The 13,497-nt window shown below is 43.1% G+C and overlaps 1 protein-coding gene across 2 annotated transcripts in view; it reads right to left on the bottom strand.

The window, feature by feature from the left end:
• Positions 1–4,556: 4,556 nt before the first annotated feature.
• The window catches only part of ift172 (intraflagellar transport 172), a 70,914-nt gene continuing 61,973 nt past the window's right edge, over positions 4,557–13,497 (bottom strand). For both annotated transcript variants that reach the window (XM_079526818.1, XM_079526819.1), the window contains 11 exons: positions 12,938–13,001; positions 12,736–12,822; positions 11,056–11,172; positions 10,300–10,410; positions 9,868–9,987; positions 9,485–9,580; positions 9,286–9,345; positions 8,985–9,083; positions 8,344–8,497; positions 8,145–8,236; positions 4,557–6,469 (listed from right to left, as the gene is read on the bottom strand). In XM_079526818.1, coding sequence (XP_079382944.1) covers positions 6,380–6,469; positions 8,145–8,236; positions 8,344–8,497; positions 8,985–9,083; positions 9,286–9,345; positions 9,485–9,580; positions 9,868–9,987; positions 10,300–10,410; positions 11,056–11,172; positions 12,736–12,822; positions 12,938–13,001 — 1,090 coding nt within the window. In that variant the 3' untranslated portion in view covers positions 4,557–6,379. The remainder of the gene's footprint in view (positions 6,470–8,144; positions 8,237–8,343; positions 8,498–8,984; positions 9,084–9,285; positions 9,346–9,484; positions 9,581–9,867; positions 9,988–10,299; positions 10,411–11,055; positions 11,173–12,735; positions 12,823–12,937; positions 13,002–13,497) is intronic.

Below are 13,497 nucleotides of genomic sequence, written 5' to 3'. Positions count from 1 at the left end.
CGAGAAACTGGCATGGTATCCTATACAGACTTCAGTTCAGAGGGAGTGACATCACATCAAATTTGTATACAAGCGTATAGCCTGATACAACCAATAGGCCTATAGCCTATATTGACTATAAAATTAATGTTCCTGCATTAGCGCAGACGATTAATTCACTCAGAACCCGTGATAGTAATTTCCTGAGTCAAATGAATGCCGAATGGTCTCCCCATCAATCTATACTTGTGTGTTAACGGACAACATGCATCATGGTGCGGGGGGAAGGGACGGACGGAACAGATGACAAACCATATGGACAACAAGGCCTGTGCCGTTGGTTCATAGGGAGGGGGTTCCCAAAATATTTATTCAACTTAATGATTTGTCCTTGAATGGAAATAACGGCCTGGATGGCTCGTGATAATCATCAATAACCTATTCAATTGAGTTGCCTGTGCAGCAATAGGCCCCGAGAAAATGGACGAGAACAGTTTAATGCGATGCATGCACGTATAGTGTTTGATTTATTTTTTTCTGTTAGCGTTTATATGTCGATCCTTAGTGGACTATCGCCTAGGGTTCAAATATTATAGCGACGGGTCTTGTGATATATACAGCCTAACCTAATGCTGTTGTCTGAGAGGCGCATATAGCTATACATTAATTATATATATAGTTAGCGAAGGGCCTGGGAGTTTATAGCCTGCCTAACCTACTCCGAGTTAGAATCTGTTCATATAACGTCAATTACTGTAGCCTACATGGGTGAAATGTTGAATAAAATAAACCTGTCCAAAATCAGCAGATGCTGCATCTTCCCCAGAAGAGGATGAGAGGGGGATAAGGAACACGGGATGGAAAACTGGGTTACTCTCCCCCACTCTTGTCAAAAGGCTTTTACCATTAGAGCCTTTTACGTGATGACAACGTCCCCCCCCCCCCCCCTCTCTCTCTCTCCCTCTCTCTCTCTCTCTCTCTCTCTCTCTCTCTCAGACTGCGCCAAAGCCCTTATCCACCAACTGCTGCGCCCATATTCTCTCTTTGACTATCCGCGAGGAGAGTTTAAGATCTTTTTGTGTGTGCCTCCAGTGGAATATCTGTTATTGTTTTCATCTCCATCGTAGCCCAATATCCCCCCATCAATTTGCAGTGTGAGGAAGAGGAGCAGCGGCGATGGATGTCACTGACCGGAGAGGACCGTTTCACTCAGCATCAGCACCCGACCGGCCGCCGGTATCTTCCTACCTAGAGAGAGAGACGGATGGAGCATCCTGGTTCGCTGGAACACCGAGACAGAGACTATTATGTGCATGCTAAATGGAAGACTCGTGGAGATTTGAGTTGTTTTTCGTGCTATGGGAGTCATCGATCACGCAAGACACTTGTGTAAGTTACTCGCTGGTTGCGTTAACGACATGATTAGCCTATATGCGCAAGAGACTTGCATTTATTCGGCCACATTCATTTGAGTTTGTTGTCTCAAACTAAAAATGTTAATTATTTTTGTCATATTTCATATGCCTATTCTGTCCTATTTATATTATAGGCTTACCCTTTTGCCCTCCCCATGAATCTGATCCAGGTCAGCACAGAAGTATTATTAACTTATTAATATACTAACTTATTTCTCTCTCATTGTCTATGCAATATCCGAGGTAACTAGTGATGCAGGTGCACCGACCAACCTCCTTGTCCCCGCACGCACGCACGCACGCGCACGCACACACACACACACACACACACACACACACACACACACACACACACACACACACACACACACACAAAGAGGCAGGCGTGGAAGACATCTCGTTCAGACACCCCACACCCCCCCGCAACCTCTGCTGCTGCATTTTGCATGAGCTATCTAGGTCATTAGCATTTTAGCGTATGCAAGACTTGACAAAGCTGATGATGAGAGAGGCTCCAGATGGGCCGCTATATGCCAGGCGTTTTTAAAGCCTATAGGCTACTTCTCTACCACGGGAGTTGCTGAGCTATAGCCTATACTGCGGAGCCCCGTTATCTTTCTGTGGTCATTCGCGGCCTGCAAACCGGCCACGGGCATCAAAGCTATAGCCTATACTGTGCGGGGGGCTTTAGGCTATACTACTGTTTGTATCTATAGCTTAAATCATAATAGGTATACATCTCAGCTTGCATGCATGTATAGGCTAATTAATTTCCGTTCGGGCAGCATCTTCATCCCCTGCAATTGTATCATTAATGCCATGGTGAAATATGATGCATGCGCATTATGGCTATTGTTGGATATTGGAGAATGATGCTTTATTATGACCGCCTGCAGGCAGGTTTGCAGTGCGTGCCGGTAAAGTCCTACATTTTGGCGCAGAGTGGTAAAGCTGCAGCTCATCACGATGCCCTCCTTTTCCACGCAATGCAGGTTGCGGTGTTACCGTCATGCTAGCGCTGTTGGAAATAGACTACATGACTTCACAGTGGTGAAACAAACAGCCCGGGACAGCGGCGACGGAGAGCGGGGCCCGTTTCTCCTCGTGTTCACAGCGGACCTTGATTTAAATGTCCATACAATTAAGGCACGCGGTGAATGCCAAGAGAGGGGCCAAATATCGTCAGAAATATTGCCATTGAGTCCGTCACGGTCACACATTTAGGCCCATGCATTGCACGGCGTCGGTAGAGCTTTGATTTTCCTCCAAAAGGTTAAAGGTCTCGCCTTCAAGATCTTGTAATGTAGGCCTATGCATTGATGAGGCATCAGAACGGCTGCAGCCGTTACACCAAATCATTTAAGGCCATTTCAACAGAAAAGGGAATTCAACATATAGGCCTTCCTTATTCATGAATGCGTCCATGCGTGGGTTCAGCGTCTTGTCAACCGTTCAATGATCTATTCGGGGGATGGAGAAGCTCATATAGAGTGGACGGAGAGAAGCAGCGGATCTGGGTGGAGAACACACAAGGCGGCAAGGGCAAGGCCCCGTTTCTATTAACTTCTGCCGTGATGTCCCAAATAGAGCCGCTTATGGGCTGGCTTTAGTGCCAAGGAAAGGAAGGACGATTATGCAGCCAAGCCTGCTAAATGAAGGATATAGCCTATAATCATTGCAAGTGAAGTGAAGGATGCGTAATTTGCGTAAAGGCATGCAGGAAATGGGAAAGTTAAACTGGAATTGTTACACAATTGAATCGAGATGGTATAATGCAAGCCCATCACGCCTTCCTCTTTATGAAATAGGAAACACACACACAAGCCATAGATTGTTGTAAAATGGGGACCCCCTATACGTGCTGGTCATTTCGCATATCAATCATGGGATAGATGCGTTTATTGATCAATTATCAAAATATGGACATTGTGTATAGTACAAAGCTCCCATGAAACTGCATTGTCCGGATATATCATGCATTGCAATCCCAATATAATGTCGAGGACCGAGGCAGATTATCTGACAATCTTATTTTTAGAGGCACTGAGGCAGACTAGCTCTGGTCCATAGCCCTAACGCCCTTTGCTCTATGGATCAGAGAGGCAGACTATAATCAACTAAACTATGCTCACAACAAGTCCGGGAATTGTTTGAGCCTCTATTTAACAAACGTCCAGGTCAGATACCAGTGAACTTCACGGACATAGGAGCCTGCCAATTAGGCATTATTGCGTTTAATGTTAAGCATGCATGTTCGAAATAAATGTAATGAAAATCTTTTAGATTATAGACGAGGACGAGGTCATATCATTCACGCAGAGCTATCATTAGCACAATGTTGAATATCGCAAAGCACAATCCATAGTCCAAGTATACAGCATCTAGGCCTATACACTCGGAAATAATATTTCTGTTCCCTGCGTTACTTAAAGGATGTTTGTTTTTTTGTTTGTTTTTGCAGTGATTTGGGACGTCCATGATATAGGTCTACGCTATATTATATGTCATGTCACTTCGGGAAGACGGGAATGGCATGACATTTTCATTAATGAGGAAATATGAAGACATTGGTTTGCAACCTTGAAAGGACTTCCATTTAATCATTTTGAGCACAGGCCAGTTTGCAATAAACGGTTGGGTGGACGGTGGACTCACTGGACTGTTGGGTTGATTTGATTATTTCGTGAAAATGCCCCAGAATTGCCTGCTATTCTCGATTGAGTAATCTTAACTAAAACGTATTCTATAGGGAGGTAGGACTTTGTGTGAATAGAAATGTTAGCCTACATATCTTCTCTGCGTCAAAGCAGCCTTATGCCTTTCCGTTTGACAGAGTATTTCGCCATAACGCCAAATGCAGCGAGTCAAGGTCATGACATGAACCATTAAGCCCCCTCTAAAGAAAACGGATATATTATTAGTAGCACGATCCTTTAACTCCATGGATTCTTCCCATGGAGACCCACAAGACGGCGCTGTTTACCCAAGCAAGGAAAATAAATAGTGGACAAATGAAATTATATCCATAGCATAGTTGAACCATTATGCATGCTACTTAGCTTGTCCCCATTGTACACTATACTGTACAGTGTATATATATATGCTCATGTCAAGACTAGTAATCTAATGGCATCACAAATATTAACTGCAATTCCAAGAGAATATTTGGAAAGAATGTATCTTTATTTAATTTTTACTATACAAAATACATTCAATATCAAACAAAGGCAAGAAGCCATAGTGTCGAAATGTTTAAAGTCCAAACTCTATTATATATTTCAATACAATATTAAGTTCTTACTGCCCTTGACACACACACACACACACACACACACACACACACACACACACACACACACACACACAGTGTTCAAGCAGCATCTCATTCTCTATAGCAGTGTAGTGAGCGTAGATGCTCTTTGGTCGTATGCAAAGCATGAAAATATCAGCTTCTGGAGCACAAAGGTAAGCTTGAATGATATTGGGGGAAAAATGCCATTGCAATATTTTATTTTTTTGCTAAATGTATTACAATATAAAAAAATTCACAAGATGTATTTATTATGATTAGGAAGAGTTTAGAGGGGAAAATAAGGCAGTTGTTCAATACTTTGATTGACTCAACCTCTGTGGATGCATAATGTGTATGTACGACCAGTTACCAATAAGTCATTAAATCATTATGTTATTTATCAGATGGACTGTAATGTTTTTTTTTCCTCCAGATTAGTCATGAAAAATGTGAACCTAGCTAGTTTTCATTTTCTAGCAAGAAGTTTAAATACAATCGTACCATGTGACTGCCTGGACCAATTTGCCTAAACTATCCTTTGCAATGTCACTATGCACATGTGTACATTGTGACGTTGATGCTGAAATTATATATTGTGCTGCTTTACAGAAAGGCATTTATGGTCTATCTTCAACATGACACTTTGGTTTGTCAACCTAAGCCTTCAAAGACAAGATGGATAGAGGTAGAAAGGGAGAAAGAGAGAGAGACAGGAGAGAGAGACGGAGAGAGTGAGAGTGAAGGAGAGCGAGAGAGAGAAGGAGAGACAAGGGCAGAAAGGAACTGAAGACATGAAAAGAAGGCAGGGTGTGAAGAATGATGCAGGAGAACTAACTGAGAAGTAACACAAGAGTGAGAAGGAATCTGTCAACTGACGCTGAAATGTACAAAATATTAATTTACACTGAAGCCTGAACACTCCGGGGCTGACTAACCAATAGGAGTCCATTCGGGACTGTGTCAACGGCCAGGACTAAAATAGAACTCTGGGAACAGTGCGGGGTCAATACATGATCAAATAGAACTCTGGGAACAGTGCTGGGTCAATACATGATCATGAGATGATGCTAGAGTGCTTCACACACAAGACAAATAAATTAATATATATGCTGGTTGCGTCACTCATGTCTGTTGTCAAGGAAATGACAGTCTTCTTGATGGCGTGCAGGCCTAACAAACGCAGGCCAGTTCCTAAGCGCAAACCCCCATGCTGTTGTCACATTGTATTAAAAGCAGAACAGTGACAGTAAAACCACGTACTACTGGGAGATGCGGCCCACTCTAGATAACAACGGGACTGCAAAGGCTGTCTATAAAGATCCCATAAAGATGTGTTAAGAGCCAGCGTGTGCAGGCAGCGCTGCATTTCACTAACAGGCCCACAATATGCAGAGATGGAGGGATAGGTATGAGGAAGAGGAGGAGGAGGGGGAGAGGAAAGAGGTCTAAAGGGAGAGCGCGGACGGATGGATTAAATATTTCAAAGCCTGGGGCGGTGCTTTGGAGAGAACATCGGAGTGGTGAGATGGAAGCGTGAGGTATAAGGGGGTTGAGTAGGGGGGCTTGGAGAGGGAGGGAGAGAGAGAGAGTGTGAGTGTGTGTGTGTGTGTGTGTGTGTGTGTGTGTGTGTGTGTGTGTGTGTGTGTGTGTGTGTGTGTGTGTGTGTGTGTGTGTGTGTGTGTGTCCAAGAGCCTCAATGAAAGGAGAATCCAGAGGCCGGCAGGCCTCCACACCATTGGCTGATAAACATCAGGACATCCTGGCATTCTGGACTGTGAGTGGTCTGTAAGAGGTAGAGGGACATTTGCAACAACAAATCACAAAACACACTCAGGGACACAGAGTAGATAAGAGTGTATTTTGCGTGTGAAAGTGTATGTGCGTGCATGGGTGCGTGTGTCTACTCTATTTGGGAACTAGGAGGGCTGAGTCTAGTCTACTTTTCTAATCACACCTGTGAAATGTCGAGGACTCCTGAGTGCTGAGCGAGGATGAGATAAAGTGAACCATCATTAGCCAGGGCTCAAAAGATTCATATGCTATCAGTATCAGAGCATATCAAACCTGGATTGTGAACGTGTGTGTGTGTGTGTGTGTGTGTGTGTGTGTGTGTGTGTGCGTGCGTGCGTGCGTGCGTGCGTGCGTGCGTGCGTGCGTGCGTGCGTGCGTGCGTGCGTGCGTGCGTGCGTGCGTGCGTGCGTGCGTGCATGTGTTTGAGGGGAGGGGAGTATGATCAAAGGTGTGGAATGTGGATCAATTATGAATCAAACATGGTTTGGGCTTCATGCTGTTCAGTGAAGGCTGGGAACACTGTATGGGAATCTTCCTCACTCTATTCAAATCCTCGTGGGCTCCCACTAATACACCCCAAAATTCTCCTTCACAGCACAGCTCACGTTAATTGCAGTTTGGCTGCTTATGTTCTTTCTTTTTAACTGAAAACTTTGCACAATTGTTTGTGTTAAGTTGATAACTTCTCAACGTCCTTTGAGGTCATTGAACTCAAAATAATTCAGGTTGGAACCGTTAGTACAACTAAGGAATTTAATCTTTTTAAAGGGGATTTTCTACCAAAAAAATGAATAAAAATAAATTTTTCCTAAGCATAGCAAAAGTTCAAATGTCAACAATGCTTCAATTTAGCCGATTTGCAAGTTTTAAATCTGGCGTAATCTTTCTAAAACACTACATCTGTAGTGTCTGTAATTAAAATATTTCAACACTTTATCATGTATTCTTTGTTTATCAACAATTTATCCTTTAAAATGTTTTCTCAAATGTAGTCATATTGATATAATGTGTTCTCAGCACCGTTCGACTTACAGAATTAGGGACAGAATCGAATATTTGACTGGGTCCAACCGACCCGAGGTCACTGGATTTGACCGGGTCCAACTAGGTTGTTGTATCGACCGTTCTTGTATTCCTGACAGTGAGGAGTTTCACTAGGATGTGGAGGAACATGCTATGCCTTCCAGCTCTGCTCCCTGCTGAATAAGCAGCCTGACTTCCCTGTAGGAGTCGCTAGTGCAGCAGCCGAGAACACCCTCCCCTGCTGGCTTCCCAACCATAAACACGGCCCATTGTGTTCTGGCGAAGGCCAGAAGCGCCATGGGAGAATCAGACGCCAATCTCCATGGTGGTGGGCAGGATGATTATGTCATTTGACGTGTTTGCCAGGAACATTTGAATATTATGATCCACAGAACTAATTTACAAGCAGTTTAGTCTGTTATAGATGCTTATTAGGTAACTTAAGACAATACATTTAAGATGCAAAAGTTGATTGTTCTGTCAGTGTACAAAGTGTGGCTGTCAATCATTGGTAACAGACCAACTAAGTGTCTGAATACTTTGTTTGAAACTGTGACTACATTGTCCAAGAAATAAGGGCTTTAACGCTCCTTCCTTCGTGTGGAAAAAGGCCAACTCTCCCTCCTTTCTTGCCTCTGTCTCACCTTAGTTGCCATGAGGAACTTGTTCCAGTCGTCCTTATTAGCCGCCTTCCCTGGGGTCTTGAACTCCATTTTGTTTCTCAACACAGGGTAGCCTGGGGTGAACAAAACAGGGCCACAATTACCAATTGCTTGTCTGCTGAAAATTAGAGGCAGGAAAATTCACACCAGCACTACCTCCCTGAAAAATGGTATGGCGTACCAGTGACGACACAGGGCAGAGAGCGGATGCCACTGTTGGCAGCTATCAGCGACGCCTCGTATGTGTCTCTCTCATCGCGTGGCAGAACCTGCTCCACTCGTTGATCCATGGATACCGTCAACACCCAGTCACGGATCTCCTCATGCTGACTTTCCTGACACGCGCAAACACACACACACAGTGGACACAGAAAAAAAGCCGCCATCTCAAAATCACAAACTTGTACAAGTGCACAAATATACTGTGCATGTGTCCATACATACACTAAAAGTTAAATGAATACATTACAGTGTATACAGTATCGTTAGCCTCATAGCATAATTGGCCAAGTCATTTTGACTTATAGGAAATCAATTTGCCTAAGTTATATTTATCAGCCTTTATTTACTAACTCTGCAAACTCTGCCTAACTCTACTCTCCTAACACTGCTGATTCATCCTGCCTTATTGCCTATATCTACCCATCAGAATGATTTGACTCAGGCAGATAGTGATTTTGGAATGTAACCTCACTGCAACCGGTCATTCCGTGCAAGGATCGGCCTCATCGGCCATCTTCGCAAGTGAAGGATGAACATATTAATAGATGAGGCCAACGGTATGTTGGGGTGGGGTCAACTGAGGTACTGTAGGCATCTTACGGTGACATGGAGCTTGGAGGGTACAGGGACCTCGAAGGGGATATCTGTGTCCTGGAAGTCTGCGTGGTCGAGGGCATCCAAGTTGCCCTCCTGAATACCCTGGAGAGAAACGCACACGCACACGCACACGCACACACACACACACACACACACACACACACACACACACACACACACACACACACACACACACACACACAAACACACACACACACACACACACACAGGTATGATTCCGTTTAGAAAAAACATGTGTCTATTACTGGAGGCCTACCGGTCTGTTTGTGATTGGCTAACTCACATCTGACAGATCCAGGAAGTGGTTGAGGAAGATGAACGCCATGTTCTCCCAGCCGATCGCCTGTGATGGAGAAGCAGAAAAGGACACATTTCCACTGAGGACACCACATGCTATCTTGGGCACTCCACTCGTCGTAGCAAGACAAAACAAAACAAAACAAAATATATATGAAAATAGGGCAACTGTAGAGTGCACTTACCCTGCAGGCCATGCCAGCTTCGTAGAAGGCCTTATCGGCTGGAACCACTTCTGTGTGCCGCAGCAGAGACACCGACAACTTGGTAGAGATGCTCACCTGCAAACACGCAAGTAGCGTACGTGGGTGGACGCATGGATATAGTACAGGTATGTATGCTTTGTAAGAACATGCTAGATCAGTGGGTCTCAAACTAAAGACCCAAAAGAGGAATTAGACGTTTGTCCAGGACCCAAAAATGTTTTTTGAAAATGTTTTGAAATAATAATAATTATAAACTAAATGTAAGAAGCCCCCCCAAAAAATGGACCCATAACAATTGTATGTGATGATAGGGTTTATTATTACATTTAAGCAATGTGTCTGCATGCATGTTGTTCACATACCAGCTGGTCCACTCCTTTGGCAGCTGATCGAGTCGCACAGTAGTGAGCAACCAGCAGCATCTCTTCAAACTCCTCGTGGGCTGGAGAGTTCGCTTCAGCAGACTTAGACAGATTGTCACACTGGAGAGCATGAGAACAAGGAAGTAAATTCAAAATGTCCTTAACCTGTACCTGTTTCACAATCTTAGCAAGGCAGTGCAGTGGTTTGTAGAGGTTAGAGAAATGAGCCTTGTAGCCGGAGAGATGAATTAAAGTGTGTGTCTGGGAATACATGGGCATTAAGTTAAGGAGAAACTGCCGGCATGGGGTATCTTTCAGGTGTCACATCAGAACAATGGAGTGACGTTTCCCTTTAATTTAACTCGGAAAGTGTCAAAATGGACAGGCTGTGGTAATATATTGATGCTCCAGTGTCTTTTTAAAAAAAATTACCAGAAGCAGCAGCATATTGCGGAGGTCGGCCCACATGCGGTAGGACTCGGCAGCGTCCGTCCCCAACAGGTTGAGCAAGTCCATGGACAGACGCTTGTATATGTTGAAGTTCTGACAAGAGAGAGACAAGTACACATAACAGTCAAATCCTCAGTGTTTAACTAGATTTGGTTACATGTGTATACTCTCTGAATTACAAATTAATATACAGTACAGTAGTATGTATACTTTGTATAGTATGAATAGTATGTATACTCTCTATAGCATGTATACTCCCTGAGTTACAAATGGATAAAATGACACTATGATGATGTGTAGAACACATTTCATGGTGAGATAAAACCCATCCTAGTTATGATAACTGGGTCAATAGGCATGAATAGGATATAGACAGAAGGACCAATTACTGACAGATGTAAATCAAACAAGCGACGAAATTTCACATTCATCACATAAAATTATTTAACATATTCATCTGATAAATGGAACACATTTTCTATTCTATTCATTTTTATTCTATTTCTATTAATAATAATAAAGCAGCAATTTAAGAGACGACAGTGGAGAAAATGTTAAATGTGCGAGTGTGTCTGTGTGTGTGTGTACCTGGGGGTTGCCAGGGCTCCATGTCGTATGAACAGACCTGTGTGTGTGTGTGTGTGTGTGTGTGTGTGTGTGTGTGTGTGTGTGTGTGTGTGTGCGTGTGTGTGTGTGTGTGTGTGTGCGTGCTTGCGTGTGTGTTGTGTGTGTGTGTACCTGGGGGTTGGCTGGGGCTCCATGTCGTATGAACAGACCTAGAGCCTGCGATGGCTTCCCGTCCTTGATCAGCTCAGTGGCATACAGCGCTACGTACTTGTGGAGGATCTTAAAGTCCTACAAACACAACAACAAGCGTACGTACACACCCAAAGTATATTCAATCAACCATGCATGCAATTAGAACCAAATGGTTTCATTAGTACACTCTCAGTTAAAGTAACATGGGACATCATATTAAAAGGGGGTCTAATACATATCAAACTGGGTGTCCTTGAAATAAAAAGGTTAGAGAATCACTGACTTATGAACTCGTTAACTTGTTACTTGCAGTGGTGACTCAGTACAGTTAAAAAGTATGATTAATTTTTTTCTATTGCTTATCAAACTGAAATTGAACAAATAGAAAATAATTATTGCTAATTTGGTTCGAAACGTCTTGGGGACAGCCAATAATAATCACAAATATAGCTGCAAGCAGCAATAAGACGGGGTCAAGCCATAAAAGTAAAGCAGTAAAGAAAAAATCACACCCGTGTTAACTGAGTGGTGCAACTACACGTTTATTGTTATAGTTACTGTACATTAGAACCAGGAAAGCATCTGTGTCATAAGTACTCTCCGCATGAATTGTCAATTGTCAGTGACGTCACATACTAACCATAGCAACCATGCTCGTTTTTTTGGTTGCTAACCATAGCAACCATGCTCGTTTTTTTGGTACGAACAAACACGGGTACAAAGTCAGTTGTTGGAGTGGTTTGCACCACTCAAAAAGCTATACGCAATGCCTGTCTTCTAATTAGTAGCAAAATACTACTAGATACTCGATACAATGATACTACAATGACTACATTAGGACTTACACTAACAAGTAATGTTATATAGAGAGGAGTGATGTCATACTAAATAAACAATTATAGGTTGGAGACTGGAGATGACGACATTTTTTGTTACCCCCACGAATCAACATTAGCAGGTCCAGATTTTGGACCCAATCAGGTTCCCTGTTCCGGGTTAGTGTTGTTCACCGATTGGACAATGAAGATGACGTCATTTCTTTTGATACGCTGATTGGCTGAAAGAGGTTGTCTGTCAACGCTGTACTCCCACGACCAACCATGCATTAAACAGGGTCCAGACGTCACACAAATTAATGGCAATGCGATTTCAAGGGGGAGTGGTTAACCAGGCTACAAAATTCCTTGACGACGCTTTTTTAACGTTGTCAAGAGTGGATCGAGCAAATCAGATAATTGACTCATTGTGATACCTAAAGGTCAGAGGTCCTTTGATGAATGACTGTGTGCTTCTATTCTTGAGTGATTCCCACGACCCTCTACCATATTGCCGAATTTCATGGAAAACGACAACACAGAACTGCCAAAACTGCGAAAAATGGTGGAACCCATACGAAAACAATAAGGGGTGTTCGCCCCTTCGGGCTTGACCCCTAATGAACTATAAAAAATCACAGGTGTGATTTTTTCTTTACTGCTTTACTTTTATGGCTTGACCCCGTCTTATTGCTGCTTGCAGCTATATTTGTGATTATTATTGGCTGTCCCCAAGACGTTTCGAACCAAATTAGCAATAATAAAATTAATCATACTTTTTAACTGTACTGAGTCACCACTGCAAGTAACAACGGCTTCTAATAATATTGAAGCCGTTGCTCACCTGTTTAGAGGCCGTCTCCAGACATTTGTCCCACTGGCCTCTCTCTGCATACATGTCCAACGCTGCCATTACATCCACTCCCACAAGCTGTAACACACACACACACACAGGCAATAGCAATATCCATTTACCAAAGGGGGGAATGACAAGAAAGGCCTAATGTGACTGCTATGACAATGTGCTATTCTTACGTGATACTTACAGAGTCTACTTTGCCTTGGTTCTTCAAGTGCTCTTTGTATTTCTGGTCTACATACTCCTCATACCTGACAGGAGTCAGACAGAAAGCACAATATGTGAGATGAAAGGTATTATCGACCTCTATTATTTCATGTGTACAGTATGTTATATTGGGTGAAAATGTATGCATTTTCCTACCACTATGGTGTCTGTGACACTCTTGGTGTCTATACTTGGCCCCATCTTTGTTTCTCTCTACACAACACATCTCTTCGCCAAAAATAGAGGATTTACTAGCTCACAGATCAATTTTGTTTGCCTGGAAAAGCGCTAAGTTTCATGTGGTTAAAAAGACTCTTTTAGCCCAGCTAGTGGTGATCAGTCTGTCCAGCACTTTGGGCCTAAACAAGATACCTTGAAAACTGTTGGCTGGTTTGCCATAGCATTTGCTGTTCTTACTCCCAAGAGGAGAACTGATTTTGGTGACCCAACAGACTTTGATCTAGTGCCACTGTCAGGTAAAATGTTCCACTCGTTTTGGGGTTTGGGGGTCATATTAACTTAAATGGTACATTATTTTAT

This window comes from Electrona antarctica (genome assembly GCF_951216825.1).
Source record: "Electrona antarctica genome assembly, chromosome: 17".
NCBI classification, from domain to species: Eukaryota; Metazoa; Chordata; class Actinopteri; order Myctophiformes; family Myctophidae; genus Electrona; species Electrona antarctica.
Note: the sequence above shows the minus strand (reverse complement) of the source record. Positions and strands in the feature narration are given on the sequence as shown.